Source organism: Pristis pectinata, chromosome 7, assembly GCF_009764475.1.
Source record: "Pristis pectinata isolate sPriPec2 chromosome 7, sPriPec2.1.pri, whole genome shotgun sequence".
In the NCBI taxonomy this organism is placed as follows: Eukaryota; Metazoa; Chordata; class Chondrichthyes; order Rhinopristiformes; family Pristidae; genus Pristis; species Pristis pectinata.
The window spans coordinates 32,310,229-32,333,164 of record NC_067411.1 but is presented as its reverse complement, the minus strand read 5'-3'; the positions used below and the strand labels follow the sequence as shown (position 1 = coordinate 32,333,164).

At 42.0% G+C, this 22,936-nt stretch overlaps 1 protein-coding gene across 1 annotated transcript in view; it reads left to right on the top strand.

Annotated features, from left to right (window-relative positions):
- gldc (glycine dehydrogenase (decarboxylating)) overlaps nucleotides 1-22,936 on the top strand; it is a 117,594-nt gene that overhangs the window by 91,002 nt on the left and 3,656 nt on the right. The window contains exons 19-23 of the mRNA XM_052019576.1: nucleotides 1,141-1,253; nucleotides 8,036-8,177; nucleotides 8,369-8,480; nucleotides 13,381-13,476; nucleotides 14,066-14,238. Of these exons, the coding sequence (XP_051875536.1) occupies nucleotides 1,141-1,253; nucleotides 8,036-8,177; nucleotides 8,369-8,480; nucleotides 13,381-13,476; nucleotides 14,066-14,238 (636 nt within the window). The remainder of the gene's footprint in view (nucleotides 1-1,140; nucleotides 1,254-8,035; nucleotides 8,178-8,368; nucleotides 8,481-13,380; nucleotides 13,477-14,065; nucleotides 14,239-22,936) is intronic.

Here is a 22,936-nt window from a genome sequence, read left to right as displayed (position 1 = left end):
CACCTTCTAAAGTAAACTTTTTTCCCTTTTGCACACTCTCCTAGACTAGGGTGTAAGCTGGAGAGGCCTCCACAACCATGCTTCGCCTGTATATTGTCCATTCAAGTTCAGGTCTTCATCATGGGCGTCCCCCTTCTGATGGATATGGGAGACTGTTGTTCCTTACTGCCCTACCCACTGATTATAAATCGTGCATGTTTCAGTTAATGCAGGGAAATCATAATTCTACTTATGCATGAGATCATGGGACTTAGAATAAATTGGTATATATGGGATTGAAATCCTGCACTTAAAACATTTATTTGCATTGCCTACTGTGCTCTTTGTGCTAAACCAATATTGAGTGTCAGGTTGTTGATATATTAGCTGTTCAGTATCTTCAAGGAAACTTCTTGAAGAGCCCTAACCTGTTCACACACATTACCTTAAACTTGGGCTGGCCATTGCACCCCTTTTTAAATTGAAAATGATTTCAGGGAGCTGAAGAGGCTGGTCATATTGTTTCTGTCATGATTATTTTAGTGAGACATTCAGAAGTAGCTTGCAAAATGCCAGGTACACAATGAAGCACTGTAGTGCTGCATTTATCATTTTTATTAGGGTGCCCATTGATGCAATTGATGCAGTGTAACTGTGCTTTGCTGTGTCAGCCAGTTTGCTGATTTGACCCTTCTAACCTGAATGAATGAGGATTGGTGATGGAACTGTGCCTGTCGTGATTATAAGTCACACAATCTGGTTAATGCAAAATGCTAGACTAGTCAACAATATGCTTACAAATAACAGTGTGGTTTTCAAGGATACTGTCTGGTCTTAAAACTTTGGTGGTACTTCGTGTTATAAGAATGTAAGAAATAGTGGCAATCATACAACATACCAAGTGTTTTGTTGTTTGCTGACATCTTATGTGAACACTACTAGCATCCATTCCCCAACTTGAGTAGTGCCGAAAGATCTATCCACCTTAGTTGATGAAAACTCCACCCTAACTTATTCTTGTAACCTGAGCTGAAATGTAAAGAGTGGTCACCCACAGATGATTTTTTTTTTACCATTTTCCTTCTATGCTGTGTGCAGTAAGGATATTGTTTTTAAGAGCTCTGATATTCTGGTACTCTCTCCCCTGGTGCAACCTTTCAGGTGGGCCTCTGTCGTCCTGGCGACTATGGATCCGACGTGTCTCACTTAAACCTACATAAAACTTTCTGTATTCCTCACGGAGGCGGTGGACCTGGCATGGGACCGATTGGAGTGTAGGTTTAAACCATCTTCTTTACAGTTTTGAATCACAGTGCTGACCTTTTTCTTACAGCGTTAAAGATTTAAGTTGAAGACCACAAAACATAATGAATAAGCTAATATATACATCTCTTAGTGTTGACCCTACCATAACCCCCCTGGTGATTATTAGTCTTTGTTTGCATTTATAGGGAATTTATGAGGAAAACACATCATTTTGCATATGAGATTTGGGTGAAGAAGTAAGATGATCTCATGCTGAACACTGGAGGTGTGCTAGTTCTTGAAGTATTAGAATTTGGTCAGATTAGTGTTGTGGGTTACAATTCTGGACTTGATTCAAGACACAAAATATTGTTTTGGAACTGTGGGCTATGTCTATTGTCACTTCAGGTTTATAATGGCCACATTAAAATACACTCAATTTGTTCTGCGGTTGTTTTGAAGTGAGAGCAGACCAAAAAGTGTGCATCTTTAAAAATATCCTTTATTACTTTCAGCAGCTTTATAATGGTAAGAGGGAGATCAACTTTTGTGTCGAACCCAAACATATAATCATATTAGGGGCAGAATCCCAATTGTTATGTATAATACCAAGCCACAAGGATAAGAAGTTCTCTTTCTGAGCTCCTGTCGATCTGTCGCACTTGAAGCACTAGAATTAGCTTTCAGTTCTTTTGAACTACAGAGGGGAGAATTGGTTGCTCTTAACTTCCACTTATTGACTCCTGCCCCTGATGCTTTTGACTAAGGTAATCCTTTCATTCAAAGTCCCTTCATCACATCGAGGTTGCAAACAAAACCACTGGCAAACTCTGGTGTGCTCCAGTGGAGAATACCCATCAAGGACTGCGTAATTAGGGTCTGCAGGCTACATGTAGCTCAGCATGGGCCAGTTGCAATTAAACCCATTTCCACATATGTTTTAACCTTGTTGAGGAGATAACGAGAAGAAACCTTGTAGTGGTTAGTAAATACTGAAGTGGAAAATACACTGTTAATGAAAGCTGAAGTATTTGTGAGGAGTTAGGTTTTGAAGAGGTATGAACTACAGCCACTGCTTATAGGATGGCCAAATCGTACTTGGGCGTTTATTTAGCCTGTGTGTTAACCGGATGCTTATACTTTGACCTTCCGTTCATTGCTATCCCTTCAGTTTAAGGAGACCAGGAACTCCAACCCCATGTTAAAGTGATATTCTGCATTGCATTTCTTTGGGTGATGTGCTGCAGAGAAATGTGTTGATTAATGAATGCCTGAAGAACTGTCAGTCAGAAGATTGTGATACACCTTTAAATGCATTGTCGTCTGAATGTTGGGTATGCTTCCACCACCCTTTCAGACAGGCATTCCGGGTTGCAGCTTGTTTCCTCCATCACCTCTGCTGTTTTTGCCAGATTTTCTCCCCTGTGGTTTTACTCACAACCACAACCAAACATCCATCGAATCTCCTTTTACCTTTCTCTGCACCGTGGAGAACAAGCACCTTTTACCCTATCTCCACATCATCAAAGTCATTTAGGCTTGGTAAATCTGTTCTGCTCTCTCTTCAAATTCCTGAACTCCAGCTGAGGTTTAACCAGTTTTTTACAATTGTTTTTAGAATACGTGCTTCATTTTCCCATTTTGTGCCCCTCCTTCAATGTAGTGACACATGATACCAGTGCACTGGCACAGCAGGTAGAACCGCTGCCTTGTAGCACCAGAGACCTGGGTTCAATCCTGACCTCTCATGCTGTCTGTGTGGAGTTTGCACTTTCTCCCTGTGATGGTGTGGGTTTCCTCCCACATCCCAAGGGCGTGCAAGTCGGTAGGTTAATTGGCCACTGTAAATTGCCCCCGGTGTGTAGGTGAATGGTAGAATCTGGGGGGAATTGATGAGAATGTGGAGAGAATGAAAAAACATGGTGTAAATGAATGGTTGAAGGTCAGCAAGGACTCGGTGGGCTGAGGGCTTGTTTCTGTGCTGCATCTCTCCTTGACTCTACACCTGTAGATCTCAGTTACTTTTCTCATTCTTCTCAATTTGTCCTGCCACTTAAATATTATAGACTTGGGGATTGTCCTGGATTGTTCAGGAGTCTCCAGGAGCTCGGTAAGATCTCCTGGAGACTACTAAGAGCAACATGGGAGACAAATGTACCTCTCAGTTGTGGGGAAGATGGCCAAGGTTTGGACCACCCCACAGGACATGCGCATGAGGTTTCAACTGGCCCAGCTGACCAATTTAAGGGGATCAGACCTTCATCTGCATGGTTGTGCCTGTAGTGGATAATTTTCCTTCCCACCTTGCACCACCCCCTCACCCCCACCTTCAGATTTGGGCATGAGTTGGGGTTGGGGCAAAATATCCACACTGCAGTAGAGATGTAACTCGCTGCAAGGCCTGAGTTTCTGATGTGAAGACTGTGCTTAATTCAAATAGAAGAACAAGTTGGCAGTTCCTCCCAGTTTGGACTGAGCCAGTTGGGTGTTTAGTCATTAATGCAATGCAATATAATGTGTTACATAAGATGTTATTCTATCTGGCATAATCCATGATGTAATTAAACTTCAAGGAACAGAGCCAAGCAGACTTGGCAAACCTAGTAGATCTGCCCTTTCTGTTCCTTCACCCCCTTTGAAGTTTGACCATTCTTAATTCATGCTGCCTATCTCCATTTTTTCCAACTGATGTTTTCACACCTTGTTGCATTGTAATTTTTTTTTTGGTCCTTTGTATGGCTATTTGGGTATTATCCTTTCCATTGCTTACTGGGAGAATTTTATCAGCACTCTTTGAAATTGTGCCTTCCATACTCAAATTGGCCTTGTTAATGTAATCACAAATTGGCAGCAAAACCATTTACCTTCCTGCAGTCTGCAAAAGAAATTATAGAACATAGAACACTGCACTACAGCGCACTACAGGCCCTTCAGCCCACAATGTTGTGCCGACATTTTATCCTGCTCTAAGATCTATCTAACCCTTCCCTCCCACATAGCCCCCTATTTTTCTATCATTCATATGTCTATCTGCCCCCACAACCTCTGCCGGCAGTGCATTCCACGCACCCACCACTCTCTGTGTAAAAAAAGAACTTAGCCCTGACATTCCCCTCATACCTTCCTCCCATCACCTTAAGATTATGTTCCCTTGTGCTAGCCATTGTCGCCCTGGGAAAAAATCTCTGACTGTCCACTCGATCTGTGCCTCTTATCATCTTGTACACCTCTATCAAGTCACCTCTCATCCTCCTCCTCTCCAAAGAGAAAAGTTCTAGCGTGCTCAACCTATCCTCATAAGACATGTTCTCCAATCCAGGCAACATCCTGGTAAATCTCCTCTGCTCCCTCTCTAAAGCTTCCACATCCTTTCTATAATGAGGTGACCAGAATGGAACACAATACTCCCAAGTGTGGTCTGATGAGAGTTCTATAGAGCTGCAACATCACCTCACGGCTCTTGAACTCAATACCCCGACTAATGAAGGCCAACACTCCATATGCCTTCTTAATAACCCTATTGACCTGTGTGGCAACCTTGAGGGATCTATGGACATGGACCCCAAGATCCCTCTGTTCCTCCACACCTCCAATCCTTCACCTCCATTCTCTGCTTTCTGCCCCTTAATCAGTGTGACATTCACTTGCCCACCATGCCTTTTATCTGATGGATTATAATTCTACCAACAAATATTCTGTGTTACACCTTTTGGAAGATGGCAGTACTATCATGAATCCTCTCTGACAGTCCCTCAAAGGACTCAATAACTCATCAAAAATAATTTTCCTTTAACAAAATTATCTCTTGTGAGGTGTGGGAGTTCTGGGAGATATCCAGTCTCCCTGATAGCTACATCTGCACAAGGTGCATTTGGCTGCTGCTCCTTACAGACCGTGTTAGGGAACTGGAGCTGCAGCTGGATGACCTTTGGCTCTTATGGGAGAACGAGGAGTTCATAGACAAGAGCTACAGGGAGGCAGTCACTCCCAAGCTGCAGGAGGCAGGTAGCTGGGTGACTGTCAGGAGAAGGAAAGAGAATAGGCAGGTAGCGCAGAGTACTCCTTTGGCCGTTCCCCTCAATAACAGGTATACCGCTTTGGATATTGTCGGGGGTGGGGGGGTGGAAGGACCTACCAGAGGAAAGCCACAGTGACCACGTCTCTGGCATTGAGCCTGGTTGTGTGGTGCAGAAGGGAAGGGGGGGTGTGAAGATGAAAACGGTAGTGATAGGGGATTCGATAGTACGGGGGGCAGACAGGAAATTCTGTGACATGAAGGAGACTCCCGGATGGTATGTTGCCTCCTGGGTGCCAGGGTCAGGACATCTCTGATCGGGTCCACAGCATTCTGAAGGGGGAAGGCAAACAGCCAGAGGTCATGGTACATATTGGCACCAATGACATAGGTAGGAAAAGAGATGAGGTCCTGAAGAGGGAATATAGGGAGCTAGGTAGGAAACTGAAAAGCAGGACCTCAAGGGTAGTAATCTCTGGATTGCTGCCTGTGCCACACGCCAGTGAGGGTAAGAATAGGTTGATCTGGCAGATGAATGCGTGGCAGGGGGCAGGGTTTCAGATTTGTTGATCATTGGGATCTCTTCTGGGGAAGGTACAACCTGTACAAAAGGGACAGGTTACACTTGAACTGGAGGGGGACCAATATTCTTGCGGGCAGGTTTGCTAGAACTGTTGGGGAGGGTTTAAACTAGTTTGGCAGGGGGATGGGAAACCAGAGTGATAAGTCTGAGGTTGATGCATTTATTGTATAAGTAGATGCAGAGTGTAGAAAGACTGCGAGGAAGGATAGGCATTTGAAAGGGGAAAATTGCAGTCAGTTGGATGGGCTGAAGTGTGTCTACTTTAATGCAAGAAGTATCAGGAACAAGGGTGATGAATTTAGAGCATGGGTAAGTACATGGAACTGTGACATGATGGCCATTACAGAGACTTGGCTGTCACAAGGGCAGGAATGGCTGCTGGATATTCCGGGGTTAAGATGTTTCAAAAGGGACAGGGATGGGGGTAAAAGGGGTGGGGGAGTGGCTTTGCTTATCAGAGACAGTGTCACAGCTGTAGAAAGGGAAGACATCCTGGAGGGATTGTCTGCTGAGTCAGTGTGGGTGGAAGTCGGAAACATGAAGGGAGCAATCACTCTATTGGGAGTATTCTACAGACCCCCCAATAGCAATAGCTGCAGAGACACTGAGGAGCAGATCGGGAGGCAGATTTTGGAGAGGTGTAAAAATAACAGGGTTGTTGTCATGGGTGATTTCAACTTCCCTAATATTGATTGGCACCTCCTTAGTGTAAAGGGGATAGATGGGACGGAGTTTGTTAGGTACGTCCAGGAAGGATTCCTGACACAGTATGTTGACAGGCTGACTGGAGGAGAGGCCATTCTGGACCTGGTACTAGGCAGTGAGCCTGATCAGGTTTCAGATCTCTCAGTGGGAGTGTTGTGTCAAGCATCCACGTGTTGTTTTGTAACATTTATGTCTTATTGCCCTAGTTTAGTTGTTTAAGAATTTTTTTTTAATTTTATTTTTATAACAAGGTAAGCACATTATGAGGAAGGAGAAAATTGACAGGGATAGTGTTGCCTTCAGGAAAAGCTTTGCTTGTAATGTAATGAGAATTAATTGCTGTTCACTCTCCTGTTTTATACAAGGACTGTGGCCACTCATTAATTCTCAGTCCTTTTGCCCTCTTGACATGTTTTTCTTTTCAGTTTCATACTGTTCCTTCCTGTGTAGAGGGAGTGTTTTGAGTTGTTTGTGTCTCCAAATCCATTACCTGTTTTGCTGATATTTGGAGCTTCCAGTTCTCCTGGCTGCCATCGAGCCAATCTCAAAGATATTCATGCCTGGAAAATCACTTGCACTAAAATAGCTCTTTGCTGAGAACAGTGACCATTTGCTCTGGTGCTGCTGGTGTCTGATTTCCTTATTAGCTCTTCATGCAAGGAGCAGTGCCAGTCACAATGTTTTCCACATTTGTGCATGTTAAGGGTGAGTAATTTTGATACTGCTTCACACCATTACAAACCAGGAGGGTCGTGGATTCTTCACTGAGTTAGTTGACTAGGCAACGTGGCCACAGGGTCTGGGTTTAAGAAGAATCAGATTGGTTTCGATAATTTGCCTGGAACAGTCCAAGTGCAGATACTGGATTTGACGGCTGGGATCCTTCCTGTAAAAGAGGCCCTACTGAGTTATGAAAAAAACTTATGACAGTTGTCTTCCCTTGCATATAAATCTTGAGAGAGATGGAGAGGGAAAATGGCATCTGCAGTAAAAAATGTTTCAAATGAACAATTAGGAAATTAGGAGCTCTTGGTGACACGAGATTACAGATGCAAATAAAAAAAACTGGAGAAACTCAGGCAGGGAAATGAACAGTCGACGTTTCAGGTCGAGACCCTTCATCTTGGCTGAAAGACAGAGGGGAGGTAGCCAGTCTAAAAAGGTGGGGAGTAGGGGTGGAGCAAGAGCTGGCAGGCAGTAGGTGGATCCAAGTGAGGAGGGGTGGTAGGCAGATGAGGGAGGAGGGAGTGGAATAGCAGCAGAAGCTGAGAGCTGATAGTGGAAGCAACAAAGGGTTGAAGATAATGGAATCTGAGAGGAAAGGAAGGTGGAGCATGGAATCAAGAGTGGGGTGATGGGGGAAGGAGACCAGTGGGAGGAGTGTGTGTGGATGATGGGCAGGTGGAGATGGAGCAGTTCTTGCCTTGAACAGCTGTGTTATCGAAGGAACTAATATCAACCACATCTAGCATGTGTAACTTTTTGTTTTCTTAACTGTTAATTTTCAGAAAGAAACATCTCGCTCCCTACTTGCCCAGTCATCCTGTGATCCCTCCAGTGTCCGACAGAGATGCTCGTCCCCTGGGTACAATCAGCGCAGCTCCCTGGGGCTCCAGTGCTATTCTGCCCATTTCCCTGGCATATATTAAGGTACAGCACACTTCTGCAGTAATATGTAAATATTTGTTATTTCATGAAGTGTCCTCTATGTATATTTGAGTTAAGGAAGGAAAGAATTTAGGGAGATAGAAGAAATTATAAATTGATAGTGACGATCTGTAATGTTCCTCTCCTGCAACTTTAGCTATGCTTCTGTGATTTTTATGTTTCTCTTCACATAGTTGATGGGATCAAAGGGACTTCGCCATGCTACTGAGATCGCCATTCTAAATGCAAACTACATGGCCAAGAGGCTAGAAGCTTTCTACAGAATTGTTTTTCGGGGGTCAAAAGGTAAGTTGATGGAAATTTTGGGTACCACATTATTTATTTTAGGAAGCACATTCCTGTTTTGCTTTCTTCTCTTTATGTGAACACTCTTTTATAATTGCAATAACAAATAGCAAGTGGAGTTCAGTCCAAACGAGTGTGATGTAATGCACTTGGGGAAGGAAGATGAGACAAGAGAATGCTTGGTGAACGATGCGATATAGAACAGGGAAGAGAAACATAGAGTATATCATCGACAGATCCCCAAGGGTAATTGGGCAGTAGATAAGGTGGTTTAGCAGACAAATTAAATGCTTTTTTTATTGACCTGGTAACATCCTTCGACAAAAGGGAAGTCAAGCTAGAAATGAATACTATTGGAATTGGTTTATTACTGTCACATATACCGAGATAAAGTAAGAAACTTAGTTTTGCGTACCATCTATACAGATCATTTCAAAACATAAGTGCATCAAGGTACAAGGGATAAGCAGTAACAGAATGAAAAATATAGTGTTATGGAGAAGTGGCATTGCAGGTAGACAATAAGGTGCAAGGGCCATGACAAGGTAGATTGTGAGGTCAAGAGTTCATCTTTGACATAGAAGTGGTCCGTTCAAGAGTCTTATAACAGTAGGATAGAAGCTGTCCTTGAGCCTGGTGGTGCACATTTTCAAGCTTTTGTATCTTCTGCCCAGTGGAAGGGGGAGAAGAGAGAATGTCCAGGATGGGAGGGGTCTTTGATTATGCTGGCTGCTTTTCCAAGGTAGCGAGAAGTGTAGACAGAGTCCCTGGAGGGGAGGCTGGTTTTTGTGATGGACTGAGCTGTGTCCACAACTCTCTGTAATTTCTTGCTGCCTTGGACAGAGCAGTTGCCGTACTAAGCTGTGATGCATCTGAATAGGATGCTTTCCATGGTGCATCTATAAAAATTGGTGAGAGTCAATGGGGACATGCCATATTTCCTTAGCCTTCTGAGGAAGTAGAGGCACTGGTCTGCTTTCTTGGCCATTGCATCTACGTGGTTGGACTAGGACAAGCTATTGGTGATGTTTACACCTTGAAACTTGAAGCTCTCAGCCATCTCCACCTCAGCACCATTGATACAGGGGTGTGTGCTCTGTCCCGCTTCCTGAAGTCAAGGACCAGCTCTTTTGTTTTGCTGACGTTGAGGGAAAGATTGTTGTCATTGGCACCATTCCATTAGGCTCTTGATATCTCCTTCCTGTATTCCATCTCGTCATTATTTGAGATCCAGCCCACAATGATGATGTAATTTGCGAACTTGATGGAGTTAGAGTAGAATCAGGCTACACAGTCGTGAGTGTATAGGGAGTAGAGTAGGGGGCTGAGGACGCAGTCTTGTGGAGCATGAGCGCTGAGAATAATCGTGGCGGAGGTGTTGCTGCATATCTGTAGTGATTGCAGTCTGTTGGTCAGCAAGTCAAGGATCCAGTTGCAAAGGGAGGTTTTAGGTCCCAGATTGAGGAGTTTGGAGAATAGTTTGCTTGGAATTATGGTATTGAAGGCGGAGCTGTAGTCAATAAATAATAGTCTAACATTGGTGTCTTTACTGTCCAGATGCTCCAGAGATGAGCGTAGGGCCAGGGAGATGGCATCTGCCATGGACCTGTTTCAGCAGTAGGTGAATTACAGTGGGTCAAGGTTGTCTGGGAGGCTGGAGTTAATGCGTGCCATGAACAGCCTCTCAAAGAATTTCATGATGGTGGAAGTCAGAGCCACTAGGTGGTAGTCGTTAAGGCACGTTACTTTTTTTTTCTTTGGCACTGGGATAATAGTGGTCTCCTTAAAGCAGGTGAGAACCTCTACATCAAAGCTGGAGCACTGTACTTTTATGCTTATGACATGACTAAAAGGGATTTGATACCACTAGAGAGAGTGGAGAGGACATTTATGAGGATTTAGTTCTAGTTAATAAGGAGAACTGTCCAGATTTGGCTTGTTCTCTTTAAACAAAGAAGTGGAAATTTAATTGAGGTGTATAAAATTATGAGAGGCCTACACATAGCTCTCTAAGCAGAAGTGTCAATAATTAGGGATATAAGTTTAAGATGATTGGCTTATGATAAATGGGGAAAGTTGATGAAAATTATGCTTCACCCAGAGAATAGAATCCAGGGAGAGTTAATGAGAATGTGGGGAGAATAAAAATTGGATTAATGTAAAAGTGCAAATATGTGGTTGATGGTCATCACGGACCCAATGGGTTGAAGGACCTGTTTCCTGCTGTCGCTTTCCATTTCTCTTTATGGTTGAATGGACATGGTGGAGCTACATGGCCTCCCCCTGTGTTATAAATTCGTGCATCACTATAAATTGTAAGCAGTAGTTTTAAAACTCCATCCTTTCATGTGAAGAGCAAGGCAGGTAAAAGATAATTGCCAGAGGAAGTGATTGAGGCAGGTGTAATAACAACATTTAAAAGACATTTGGACAGGTACATGGATAGAAAAGGTTTAGATGGATATGGGCCAAATGCAGGCAAGTGGGACTAGCTTAGATAGGAATGTTGATTGGCACAGACATGTTGGTCTGAAGATCCTGTTTCTGTGCTGTATTGCTCCATGATCAACACAAAGATGATATTCTCATTTGGAAAAAACGTTCGGCTTGCTTAAAAGTGGATAATCTTTCTTGGCCTTTTGCTCTGGGCTCTTTTAGCTTTTTCCAGTGAAGGGGCTGTAGAGCAGGAGCAGCTTTTTAGGAGGGAAGGGCCCTTCCAAATCAGTTTGTTAGTGTTGCTCCAAATCAGAAAGTTGTCACCAGCCTCTGGCTTCTCTCCTTCCTGCTTTCTTCCCAGGTGAAACTGTTTCACTACAAGTTAACCCAGAAATGACACCAGCTGCATGTTTTCATGAATAATGTTTGGCCCAACATGGTATTGTCTTTCAACAGGAGGCTCACCGTCTACACTTGGGAGTGCAGTGATTTTTGCACATGCAGACAACAAATATATTTTTAACTACCATGTGTCACATTTTGCTCAATCATGGATAGTTGTGAAATGGAATGTTAGCTTAAATTGACCTCATTTTCCTGGAACCAGTTTTACAGCCTGTGTCGAGTATGCAGTTGAATATTTTTAAGGAAGGATTTATGAATTTTCATTGTGTTTATTGAAATGTCACGAAAGGATCAGAAACCTCTGCATGTTTGCCCTTTATATAAACAGTTCTTTTAGTTTATTTTCATTAATTATTTTGTGATAAAGAGGATTCTGGAAAAAGTTTTTAATTAGGGCAAGTGCATTTTTGTTTATTTAGATTGATGCTGCCATGATATTTGTTCATTTGTATTGGCATCAATATCCTTCAGGAAAAGCATCACACTTAGACCATTACAGTCTGAGTTTTGTGCTGGTTATTTGCGACAGGAATATAATTATCCTTTAAGCCTCTTTAACCACTGAATATGATCATGGTTAATCTGTAAATAACTTTATCACCCACCATTTCTCCCATATGTCACAGATTTTTGCCAACAAAAAGACAAGATTAACAATAGATCTTGCATTCCTTGGTGTTTGTGAAAAATTGAAAATTTCTACCACTCTCTGCTCATGAAGTGTTTTCTAATACTCCAGGAAGGCCTGGCATTTGCTTACCAGTTCTGGATTGCCTTAGCTGCAGGAATCACTTCTCTACATCCAGCCTAACAGTTTTTAATATCTCATGACTTAGCCTTGAAAGAGGCAACCGAGACAGGGAGGTAAAGACTTAAACTGTGATCATTTAATGCCCATTAGAACATTGCAGAGCTTTCGCAGCCAATAAACTACTTTTGAAGCTTAGTCATTGTCGTAATATAGGAAGCACAGAAGTCGATTTGAACACAGCAGGCTCCTACAAGCAGCAATGTAATGACGACCAATAATCTGTCTTTTACAAGTTGTTGTTTAAGGGCTGTTATGAGGGATAACTCCCCTTCGCTTCAAAACGGATTCCTCTGTCAAAATTCTTCCGTCACCAGTGTTAACAGACACACCATTCCCTTCTCCGCCAGGCATCCACTTCTGGCAGTGCAGCACTCCCTTAGCATCAGCGCATGGGCAATTAATTTAAGTCTGACACTTTTCAGAAGGGCAGATTATATATGCTTACGTTATAAACATTCATTTCCTTAACATGAGTATTGGCCTGTGCCTTGTAACCCTGCCTACATTGCACAGGAATGTCACTTCATGCTCAAGCCTCTGGACTGGGCACAATACCTTACAATGCAGAGGCAACATCAATAATATTACATCAGCTTCAAATTCCATCCCATTTGTTTCCAGCTTCTGTGTAACAAACAGTCCTTGGTGCTCCTAAGTTTTAGGATCAGTGCACAGAATTGCACTCTTTGTTTCCATTATCATTGTAGGTGATGAGTAAATAAACAAGGTAGAAACCTGAAAACCTTTTGCGAATGCGTATACTTGTGGAATCAATAGTTCACATTCATAAGTCTTGCTTTTAGTTGTTGAACTACACACGTGAATTAAGTAAGAGTTTGGCTCTAGTGCCTTGCAGGTAAGCAGTGAAGATGTCTGTATGGAATTCTTCTGTCACCACTGTTAAAAGAAACACTATTCCCTTTATTGAAATGGAATCGCACTTTGGTTACAACATAAACACTCACTGACGAAGGGTTGCAGATCCAAAACGTTGACAGCATTGGCAGTTTGTTTTTTATTTCATAACAAGCAGTCAGAATGAGTATTTGACAACCTAATTTTGAGCTTTGTGATCCTTGTACCTTGCTGGAGGATGCAAGTTTTTCATTGTGACAATGAGAAGGTTCTCCAACTTGTCGGTAATCAATAATCTTGCTTGTCATGCAGATTTTTTTTCTACAATATCGTGCTGTGTTAGAAAAGTATTATGTTCCAACACCCTGCAGACTTCTGAATATGTTTTAACAGGTTATGTAGCTCACGAATTCATCTTGGATGTGCGGCCATTTAAGAAAACAGCGAACATCGAGGCTGTGGACATTGCCAAGAGGTTGCAAGATTATGGTGAGATGCTTTACTTTTCTATTTCCAATTCATTGAATTTTAAGCTAATTATTACACACTCTGCTTCTGCTAGGTCCTGAACAACAGCAATATTTGGCTAAATTGGTTTGAATCTTGTATTGCAGCATCCTTCAACTGTATTGCAAGAGGAAAATTTGGTTGCACCCTTTGATAAGATAGTGTTAAAAAGGCACAGAGAATTAAATGGGGGTCGGAGCAGGTATTAAAATAGTTTTAAACAAGTCATGGTTACAACATAGAATTTTTTTTTATTATTGGCGTGGTCTTTTAAAAAGGAAATCCATGGCTTCTGGGGTTGGAGAAGGGTGTTAAGTAATAAATGGTAAAGGATCCAAGTGTCACTGAAACAGAACAAAGTTGGCAGACTTGATGAGTTGAGTGGGTTTTTTCCCCCTGTGCTGTTTCATTCTGGGACTGACTTACTGTTAACTGATGAAAAGGTGAAGTTGGAACATGGAGGTATCTGTAAATTTTAGAATTTAACAGAATTAATTGGTGCAAAATGAAATATATAAAGCTGCAACTGACCCTCTCTGCCATGAAGTCACACAACTGTTACATCCTGCAGGGTTCCATGCTCCAACTATGTCCTGGCCGGTTTCTGGCACACTAATGATTGAGCCAACAGAATCAGAAGATAAAGCTGAACTGGACAGATTCTGTGACGCAATGATAAATATCCGACAGGAAATAGCAGACATCGAGGAGGGAAGAATGGATGTGCGAGTAAATCCACTCAAGGTAAATCAAATCAAAGAAAAGCATTGATTTTGCCCAAGGACTCCATTTGAATTGAATATTTGAGCCCAGAAACTCATTGGTTCCTGCAGACGCTTATTAATTATTCACTGTGAATTGTGCCAGCAGTTAGTGCTGAGGAGAGGTGGTGGGGATGATGTCTTGCGATGGTTGTGAGCTTGGATGTACTATGTAGTGGCTGGTGGGCTCACAGGAGAGCTGGTACATAAGAAAAGGAGATCAACATGATCCAGATTTCCAGTACCAGTGACTCCCTTTAAGTCATCTAGTTTATTGTCATGTGCATAAGTGCAGTGAGGTACAGGTACAATGAAAGACTTGCTTGCAGCAGCATCACAGGCACATAGGTACAGACAACACACAGAACATAAATTATACAAGACATTGAAGAAAAAAATACTTTGTTGCACTAATGTCTTGCTTTGCACAATCAGAGACCAGTCCATGGTAGATTGCTATTGCTGAGGTAGGATTAGGGTTGTGCAGATCAGTTCAAGAACTTGATGGATGTAGAAAAGCAGCTGTTCCTGAAACTGGTGGTGTGGGACTTCAGGTGTGGTACCTCCTGCCTGATGGTAGCAGTGTGAAGAGGGTCTGACCCAGATGGTGGGGGTCCTTGATGATAGATGCCACCTTCTTGAGGCAGCACCTCATGTACACTGTCAATGGTGGGGAGGGTTGTGCCCGTGATGGACCAGGCTGTGTCCACTACTCTCTGAAGCCTCTTGCGTTCACGTGCATTGGAATTGCCGTACCAGGCCATGATGCAACCAGTCAGGAAACTTTAAAAGTGCATCTGTAGAGTCTGTGGCCAAAAATAATGTAGCACTATTAAGACAACAACCATTGCACTGGGACCCCCTGGAAATTGGCAGATTTGTTGTACAAGTATTGTTCTTAATGGGAAATGGCTGGTTAAATTTCTGGTGTGATGCAGCACAACTTGCAAATGAGTAGAATTGCTGGGGAAACACACTTTCTAAGTGCTAGAAAGAAGTGCCGTACAACAAATTTCTGGGCAAAAGCATTTTCAAAGTTGTTCTCCATCAAGTCTACATTTTCATACTCTTCTACTTTCTGATTCAAAGCAGAAGAGTATGAAAATGTAGGCTTGACAGGGAACAGAATCGTTAAAGTGAGAGAATTATAATTTAAGCCCTAAGCTGAAAAAGGATATAGTGGCATTGGAGGCAGCCCAAAGGAGATTCACCCAGGCTAATTCCTGGGGCAAGAGGGTTGTCCTATCAAGAGAGACTGGCCAGGGTGGATCTGTATTCTTTGGAGTTTAGAAGAATGAGAGTTGACCTTATACAAACATATAAGATTCTAAGTAGACTTGACAGGGTTGTTGTTGAGATGTTTTCAGGATTGGGAAAGTCTCACACAAGGGGCATAGTTTCAAGGTGAGGGCCAGCCATTTAAAACCAAGGTGCATAGTCTGCTCTCTGAGGGTGGTGAATCTCAGGAATTCCCTCCCCCAGAGGGTTGTGGAGGTTGGCTCATTAGAAATATTTTAAGCAGAGTTAAAATTTGTGAAAGATTGGGGGATTGAGGGCTGTGGGGATCTGGCACTGAGGAGGAGCTGAGACCTGAGGGAGATCAGCCATGATGATGTTGAATGGTGGGGCAGGCTTGAGGGGCTGAGTGGCCTACTGGCTCCTATTTTCTTGTGTTGTTGCTAAAAGTTGTCTGTTGCAAGCACATGGCTGTCGCAAGGAATGAGCATTGAGAAAATGAGAGAATAACTTGAAGGATATAGTGTTCTGAAAGTCAACAAAAGACTGATCACAGAACAGGGAGAATAGTGAACCTCTGAGGAAAATCCTCTCATGGAATAGCTCAGGAAGACCTGCTATAATGCTAGCTGATGGAACAAGGCAAAATAATGAAGAGTGGAGATGGGAAGGCTTTTTGGGGAATTGGGCTCTTGAGAGAAATACCCAGAGGAGACCAATGTGGGATATAATTAGAGTGTTCCGGTTTGCCCAGTGAGCCAATTGAATTGGTGTAGTTTTGACTGTAAAACACCAGTTGGCTCAACCACTAACCACCCCCCTGCCCCCGCCTCTCCCCCCACCGTGAGAGGCATCAACATAGACACGGCTACTGCCTTTGCTTGAAATTAATTATTTAACAGGCATCATTAGAGGCCCTCCCCCCGCAGGTTGAGGCAGGGTTCCAGGGCAGCATCCATGGAGAAAAGCGCGTGGACAATGTTTCGGGTCAGAACCCTTCTTCAGGGCTGAAGGTAGGAAAAGGGGAAGCCCGATGTATAGGAGGGAAAAGCAGAGCAGTGATAGGTGGACAAAAGAGGGGAGGTGGGGTGGGCACAAGGTGGTGATAGGTAGATGCAGGTAAGAGACAGTGATAGGCAGGTGTGGGGGAGGAGGGGAGAGCAGATCCACCAGGGGATGGGTCAAAGGTATGGAGGCAGGCAGCATACCCCACCTTGCGTCTTCTTCCCTTTCCCACCCTCTCTCTCTCCATTTCCTCTCCTCCCCTCCCCCCATGCCACCTGCAGGGTGAAGTTCATATGGTGTCAGCACAAGGAGTTAACAATCAGATTGGACATGAAAATAGAAGACATTTCTGTGTAGACAAGTGACGACTTAGTCCTGAGGAAATAATCTAGATTTGGTTCAAGAGCCGAGGGGTGTGGGAGTTCAGATACTCAATTCACTCACCCTTGTTATCAAAACAAAGCAATAAAATTAAGTTCTATAGAAATAGAACACAAAAGGTGCAAGTTAGTTAAATTTAGATACAGTTCTGATCAGACCACAGTGGAAAGAGTACTGTACTCAGTTCTTGTTTCCATATTATTATGGGGATATAGAAACACTGAAGAAAGTTCGGAAAAGATTTACTGCGATAACATCAGAACTAAGAGGTTGCAGTCATCTTGAAAGAGAAAAAATGCCAGTTTTCTTTTAAAAAGATAAATTTCTTTAAAATTACAAAGAGACCCAAGAAGAGAGATGTGGAGGAGGAGGAGAATTACAAAACTAGAGGTGCTAAATCACCTGCACAGCATTCAAGTAAAATCTCCTTACATGGAGATGGTAAGTAATGAAACTTGTTGCCTCAGGGAGTAGTTAAGGCAAATAGCACAGATACCTTTTGGATAAACATCTGAGGGAGGAATAACTGAAGGAGAAATTGATGGGGTCAGATGACATCAAGGGCTCAGTAGAGCTTAAATACCAATGTTAACCGGCTGGCCTCAATGATCTATTTCAGTACTATAAATACAATGCACCAAGGTTTAGTATGGATCACGAGTACTGACTAGTCAGACTCTGAGGAAACTTTGAGATTTCTTCATGCAGGTCAGCCCCTGATTCCAGGTTTAGAAATAACACAACTTTAATACCAGTGCTCAGTTAAATCACTGGAAGTACTGTGAGCAGGGAAATGAATAAATATTAGTCTTGTAGACAATTCTACCCAATGTCAAAGGCATGTACATCTGCAGAACCAAATACATTTCACCGCCTCTAATATCTACTATAGACCAATAGGATATAAAAATATCATGTCTAGTTAGTTATGAGAAAAATGGCAATTTATATGGTAAAAGTTAATGTATTAAAATACATTTTGCAACTATTTCTGTTTTTTTCACTAAACTCCCAGGAAAGATTGGTCATTGTCTTTTGAATGCTTTTACATTCCAACAAAAATGTCCATTAATGATGTAGCAGATCAGTTGGATCTTGGTTTTATCAACCATATTATTAAATAGCAGTACTGAGAATATCCTGAAGGTGGTGCTGCTATGCTTAAACTACAAATGTTAAATCACTTTCAATTTGAAGTCACTAAAATTTAATCACAATGAGTAGATGGGAGACTTAACTGCTACAGAAAACAAGATATATCAAAAGCAGCCTCTGTCGCAAGAGCAGGCGTTGATCGGTTGAGGTTTAACTGTACCCAAGCTTTAACTGGTGCTATCTGACCTGCGGAGTGTTTTAAGCAGTTTGCTTTTGCTTCTGATTTCAAGCATTTAACCTATTAGATTATTGTACACAAAAAAAATGCATTTTAGAGTTGTGGACAGTTTGATACTCTGGTGAATTCTTGAGGCTCTTATCAGGTCACTTATCAAATGTACTGATCAAAAACACTAAATCATCTTTGTCACTACAAAAAGAACTTGGCTCAATATATTTCAACCATTCCTGGAATTAAATCCTATGATCATTTTTTAGAGATTATTGAAAACTTGGACCAAGCCTTGCTAGTTTTTAAATTATAGGGTGTCACATGTGCATGCATGTGTCAGTTGGTGATGAGAACTGGTTCACAATTGGCTGGACAGAAATGGCCTGTAACTCATTATCCAGCTTCACATTTTTAATGACAAAATCTACTTGAGTGAACCAGCAGCGATCTCCTTTTCCTTTGCAATTTAGCTTAACCACTATCATAGAAGATTGAGAGAACATGTTGATGGGTTAGTGTGTTTTCTTCCTTTCAAGATCATTTTCATTCAGACAGGGTGGGCCTTTGCACATTTTTTGTTCTTTCACCAGCCTCTTACCCTCTCCAACTCCCTCTTCTCCCGCTCTCTCAGACTCACTTTTCTAGTTCTTAGCTCCTTTTTGTAACATCCAATCCGAAAAAAAAAGAAAATATTCTTACTGTAGACACAAGAGATTGCAGGTGCTGGAATCTGGAGCAACAAGCAAGATGCTGGAGGAACTCAGTGGGTCAAGAAGCATCTATGGAGGGAAATGGACAGTCGACATTTCGGGTTGAGACCCTTCATCTGGACTGAAAGATAGAGGGAAGATAGCCAGTATAAGAGCTGAAGGGAAGGGGTGGAACAAGAGCTATCAAGCAATATACTTACTGTGTAGTCTTAGCACCAAGTTATTTAATAATGGCCCATCCGCATGGTTTGTTGCCCATGACGGGGTGAAGGAAATGAGAGACACCCAAGCAAAGAGAATGGGAGGAATTCAGAGATTGGAGGAATTCTGGATTCAGTCAGCAAATCTAGAGAGATTTGAATACCAAGAGAATTTTAAGTTAAAGGCTACTAAGGCAAAACATTTTCCATTGAACCACTCAAAATTAAAGGCAAAATTACTTTCCTTTGGACCATTTGGAAGAATTGCTATTCTGGAATTGTTTAACAGTGTGATTAAGTTCTGGATTAACTTCTGAATAATTTATTTTAATCATTTTTAATTGCTGTACTCTTTAGTTTACTATGAAATTATTATAACAATTTGTAACATTTGAAACAAAATAATAAAATAGGAAGCCTGGAGAATAATTCTGAAACGCAGTGGAAGCTGCAAGCAGATGTTAATACAACAATGAAATGACCAAAAATGGCCCTATTGAAATGTAACATAGTTCATTCAAGAGTAGAGAAATAGCCCAATCACTGGATGAAGTGGTGGTGAAAGAGCACAGCAGTTAGGACATTCAGTTCATCAAGCAAAGTTGTATTTAAGAATAATCAGACCATTTAAAGTCACAGAATACAGGAAGTGTTATAGAACATACAAGTTAAAATGCAACACCAAATCCACAAGCAACCTTGGCAAAACTAGCATCAGAGTTGTGTTTTAATCTTCAGACCATAGAAAGAAGATGGAGACAAGGGAAATGGTAGGGCACACACACCAGGATGCTGCCAGGTTGTGAGTAGTATAGAATAGAAACACAAACTTTTAATTAAGAGATGACGGGATAATCTGGCCTTTATCACTATCACTTTGCTGTTTCCTGGAGCTTGCACTGTACAAATTGGCTTCAGTCTTCCCTTAATTATAAAAGTAACTCTGTAGTGCTTTGGGATAACCTGAGGTTCTAAATATAATTAACCAAACCCAACTAGTACTTCAGATTGAATGCAGTAATTATATATATTTTTAAGTATAAATATAGCATAAGGCACATCAACCATTTATTAGCAGAAAGGGAAACCTTGCTCTATTTATAGAGGTCTAACATGTTAATTGGTATGAAGAGCTTTGAGGCTTTATTTGTATACCTCATGACGTTAGCTTCCAGTAGTGCCAATTAGTACTGTTGGCTTGCAGTGAAAGCAGTGGTTTCTTGTTTCTAAACTTAATGACAGCCCAGCTCTGGGGCTGACTTTAAATGTTACTCCAAACCTTTGACTGACCTCTGGTTAACATTATCCCCATGATGTGCCTGCTGTTCACTGTAATGGATCTCAAGAGTCATTAAGCACTTGCATGAAGCTGCAAGACTGTTTCTAAGTCGCATACAGGCAGTGTTTTGCCAGTAGGTGGTTGAGTGAATCTATCCTTGGAGACTCATACATCAGGTTCCTAATGTGATTTTTGGACTCAGCCCTGTCTTGCCTTTACTCATAGGAATTCATCCGGTCCTGTTTTAAAACCCACCCTTGTGACCGCACCCACTCCAACCACAGTAAACTGCTCTGCAAACCTTAACACCATCCCACCAGGCAAGGTTGCCTGAACTTGCTGATTTCTTTCACTGCGTCCTCTCAATCTCCAATCCCGAATGTGACAAACTCTGCATCAAAGTTCTGCATACTGATTGAATGGTTAGACTTCTAAAATTCTAGTGCATCCTCCTAGTTTTGGAATAGACAGTTGTCACAGCCAAATCCCCAGCCATGTCCTCTGCTGGAGCCTGGCTCAAAGTACCCTGGCAGTACAATGGGCTTTGTCGACACAGGTAGCCTACTGCACTCACAGGATGGTTTTGACAGCTGGTGAGCACCTGCTCCTAGCCGTGCCAAATGTCATTGAATACTTGAATGTCCTTGACATTCACAAACATTTGAATACAACTTGTGTAAAAATCAAAAATATATTTTCTTTCACTTGACACACCGATACGCAACTATAAACATTTAAACTAACTTAAAAAAAATGCTTCACCTACCTTTCTCCTGGGAGAAATTGGCTGCCAGTCACTTGAAGAAATTGCTGTATTTGCTGTGGAGGTTACTCATTGTAAAGGCTGGGAATACTTTGGGAAGTCTGTGTTGCCCATTCAATGCCAGCCAGCAGGGCAAAGGATACAGCAGCTGCGGGAAGCCCACCCTAGTGCTGGAGATATTATGTCCTGGCTTTGACACCAGCAGGGCAGAAGACCATAACATATGGGAGCAGAATTAGGCCATTCAGACCATCAAGTCTGCTCCACCATTCAACCATGGCTGATTTTTTTTTAACCCTATTCTCCCTCCTCCCCGTTATATGCAGCCTGATACTTATGCTTCTTTCCCTACAGATGCTGGCTGACCTTCTGAGTATTTTCCACCCTAAATTAATACTGTATTGGTATTACACTTGTATCATTCTACAGGACCTGACCATACTTCAGAGTTCTTAGCTTTTGCAGGTAAAACAGAGCTGTGAGTTGGCTTGAAGTTCAGTTCCCTGCAACTAAAATGAAAAAGGATTCAGTTGTGAAATTAAACTTGGGCATAGGTGCAAAAAAGTGATAGCACACCAACAGCTGCCTGGTTTCAGTGCAATAGTCATATGATTTGCTAGCATCATTTTGGCCCATAGTTGCAGTATGTAAATTAGTAAAAGTATTTTCCTGACCACAGAACCAGACGATGAAACTTGAGGCTTTGTTTTAAAAGAAACAAGTTCCATATAATTGGCACTAAAATGTGCTGGATAAAGCAGTTTTTGTGCCAACACAGCATGTGTTGGATGGAAAACTAGGAATACTGCAAAAATAAATCCATGTACAATGCAATACTGTTCATGGTGTAATTAGCTGATAGTACACTGGATTTGTGTTTCAGATGCTTTCTGTATGCAGAAAACAATCAGGACAACCAATAAAATTAAGGGTGGTTTCCAATTACTGCATTAGCACAAGTACTTGCAAGTTCCTCTGTGACAGAAGAGGTCTGTGGAATTCTGCAGAGAATTCTCTGATTCAAATGTTTTGTACTTTGTCAGCAAAGACATCAGATCATTTATTACACTGGCAATCCTCACCACCAGATTAAATAGCTCTATCACAATTCGTTCCTTCTCTGAACGTGATAGGGTTCAGTTGGTAGACACTGGGTATTTCCAGTACTTCATCCAGAGGTGCACTTCTTTATGTGGCAAATTGTACAGCACGCCTTCTCAGTCTACCACAGCGGCATTGTGCCCAATTCTGATCCAGTTCTTTCCTGATATTCAGGCAAGCGCTGATTTGATAAAAGGTCACCAGTAAGTGATAACCCTGCCTGTCTGGTTTATCTTCTCTCTTCCCCCAATGGTGAGTACTACTGCTCATTGCAGTTTCACAGCTGCAGGTGCTATGATCACCAACTTCCCAAAGCCTGAAGCAATACGGGACCTATATAGAGGAGTTCTAATGCAGTTATATCTGACAGCATTTTGTTCTTTTGTTTACTTAATACAGTTAAGTAGATTTTTTTTAAATTAATTCACAGGTTATGAGTGTCACTGGTCACCATTTATGGCTTATTTAAAAATACAAAATGCTGGAAACACTCAGCAGGTCAGGCAACGTCTGTGGAAAATGTAAGTTAATGTTTCAAGTCTGTGACCCTTCATATGAACAGGGAAAGAGAGCAAGTTAGTTTTTAGTAGGAGAAAATTAGTTTTTAGGGGGAGAGGTAAGTAAAATGAAGGGAATATCTTTGATAGGCCAAGACCAAATGCGTAAATTAATTGCAGAT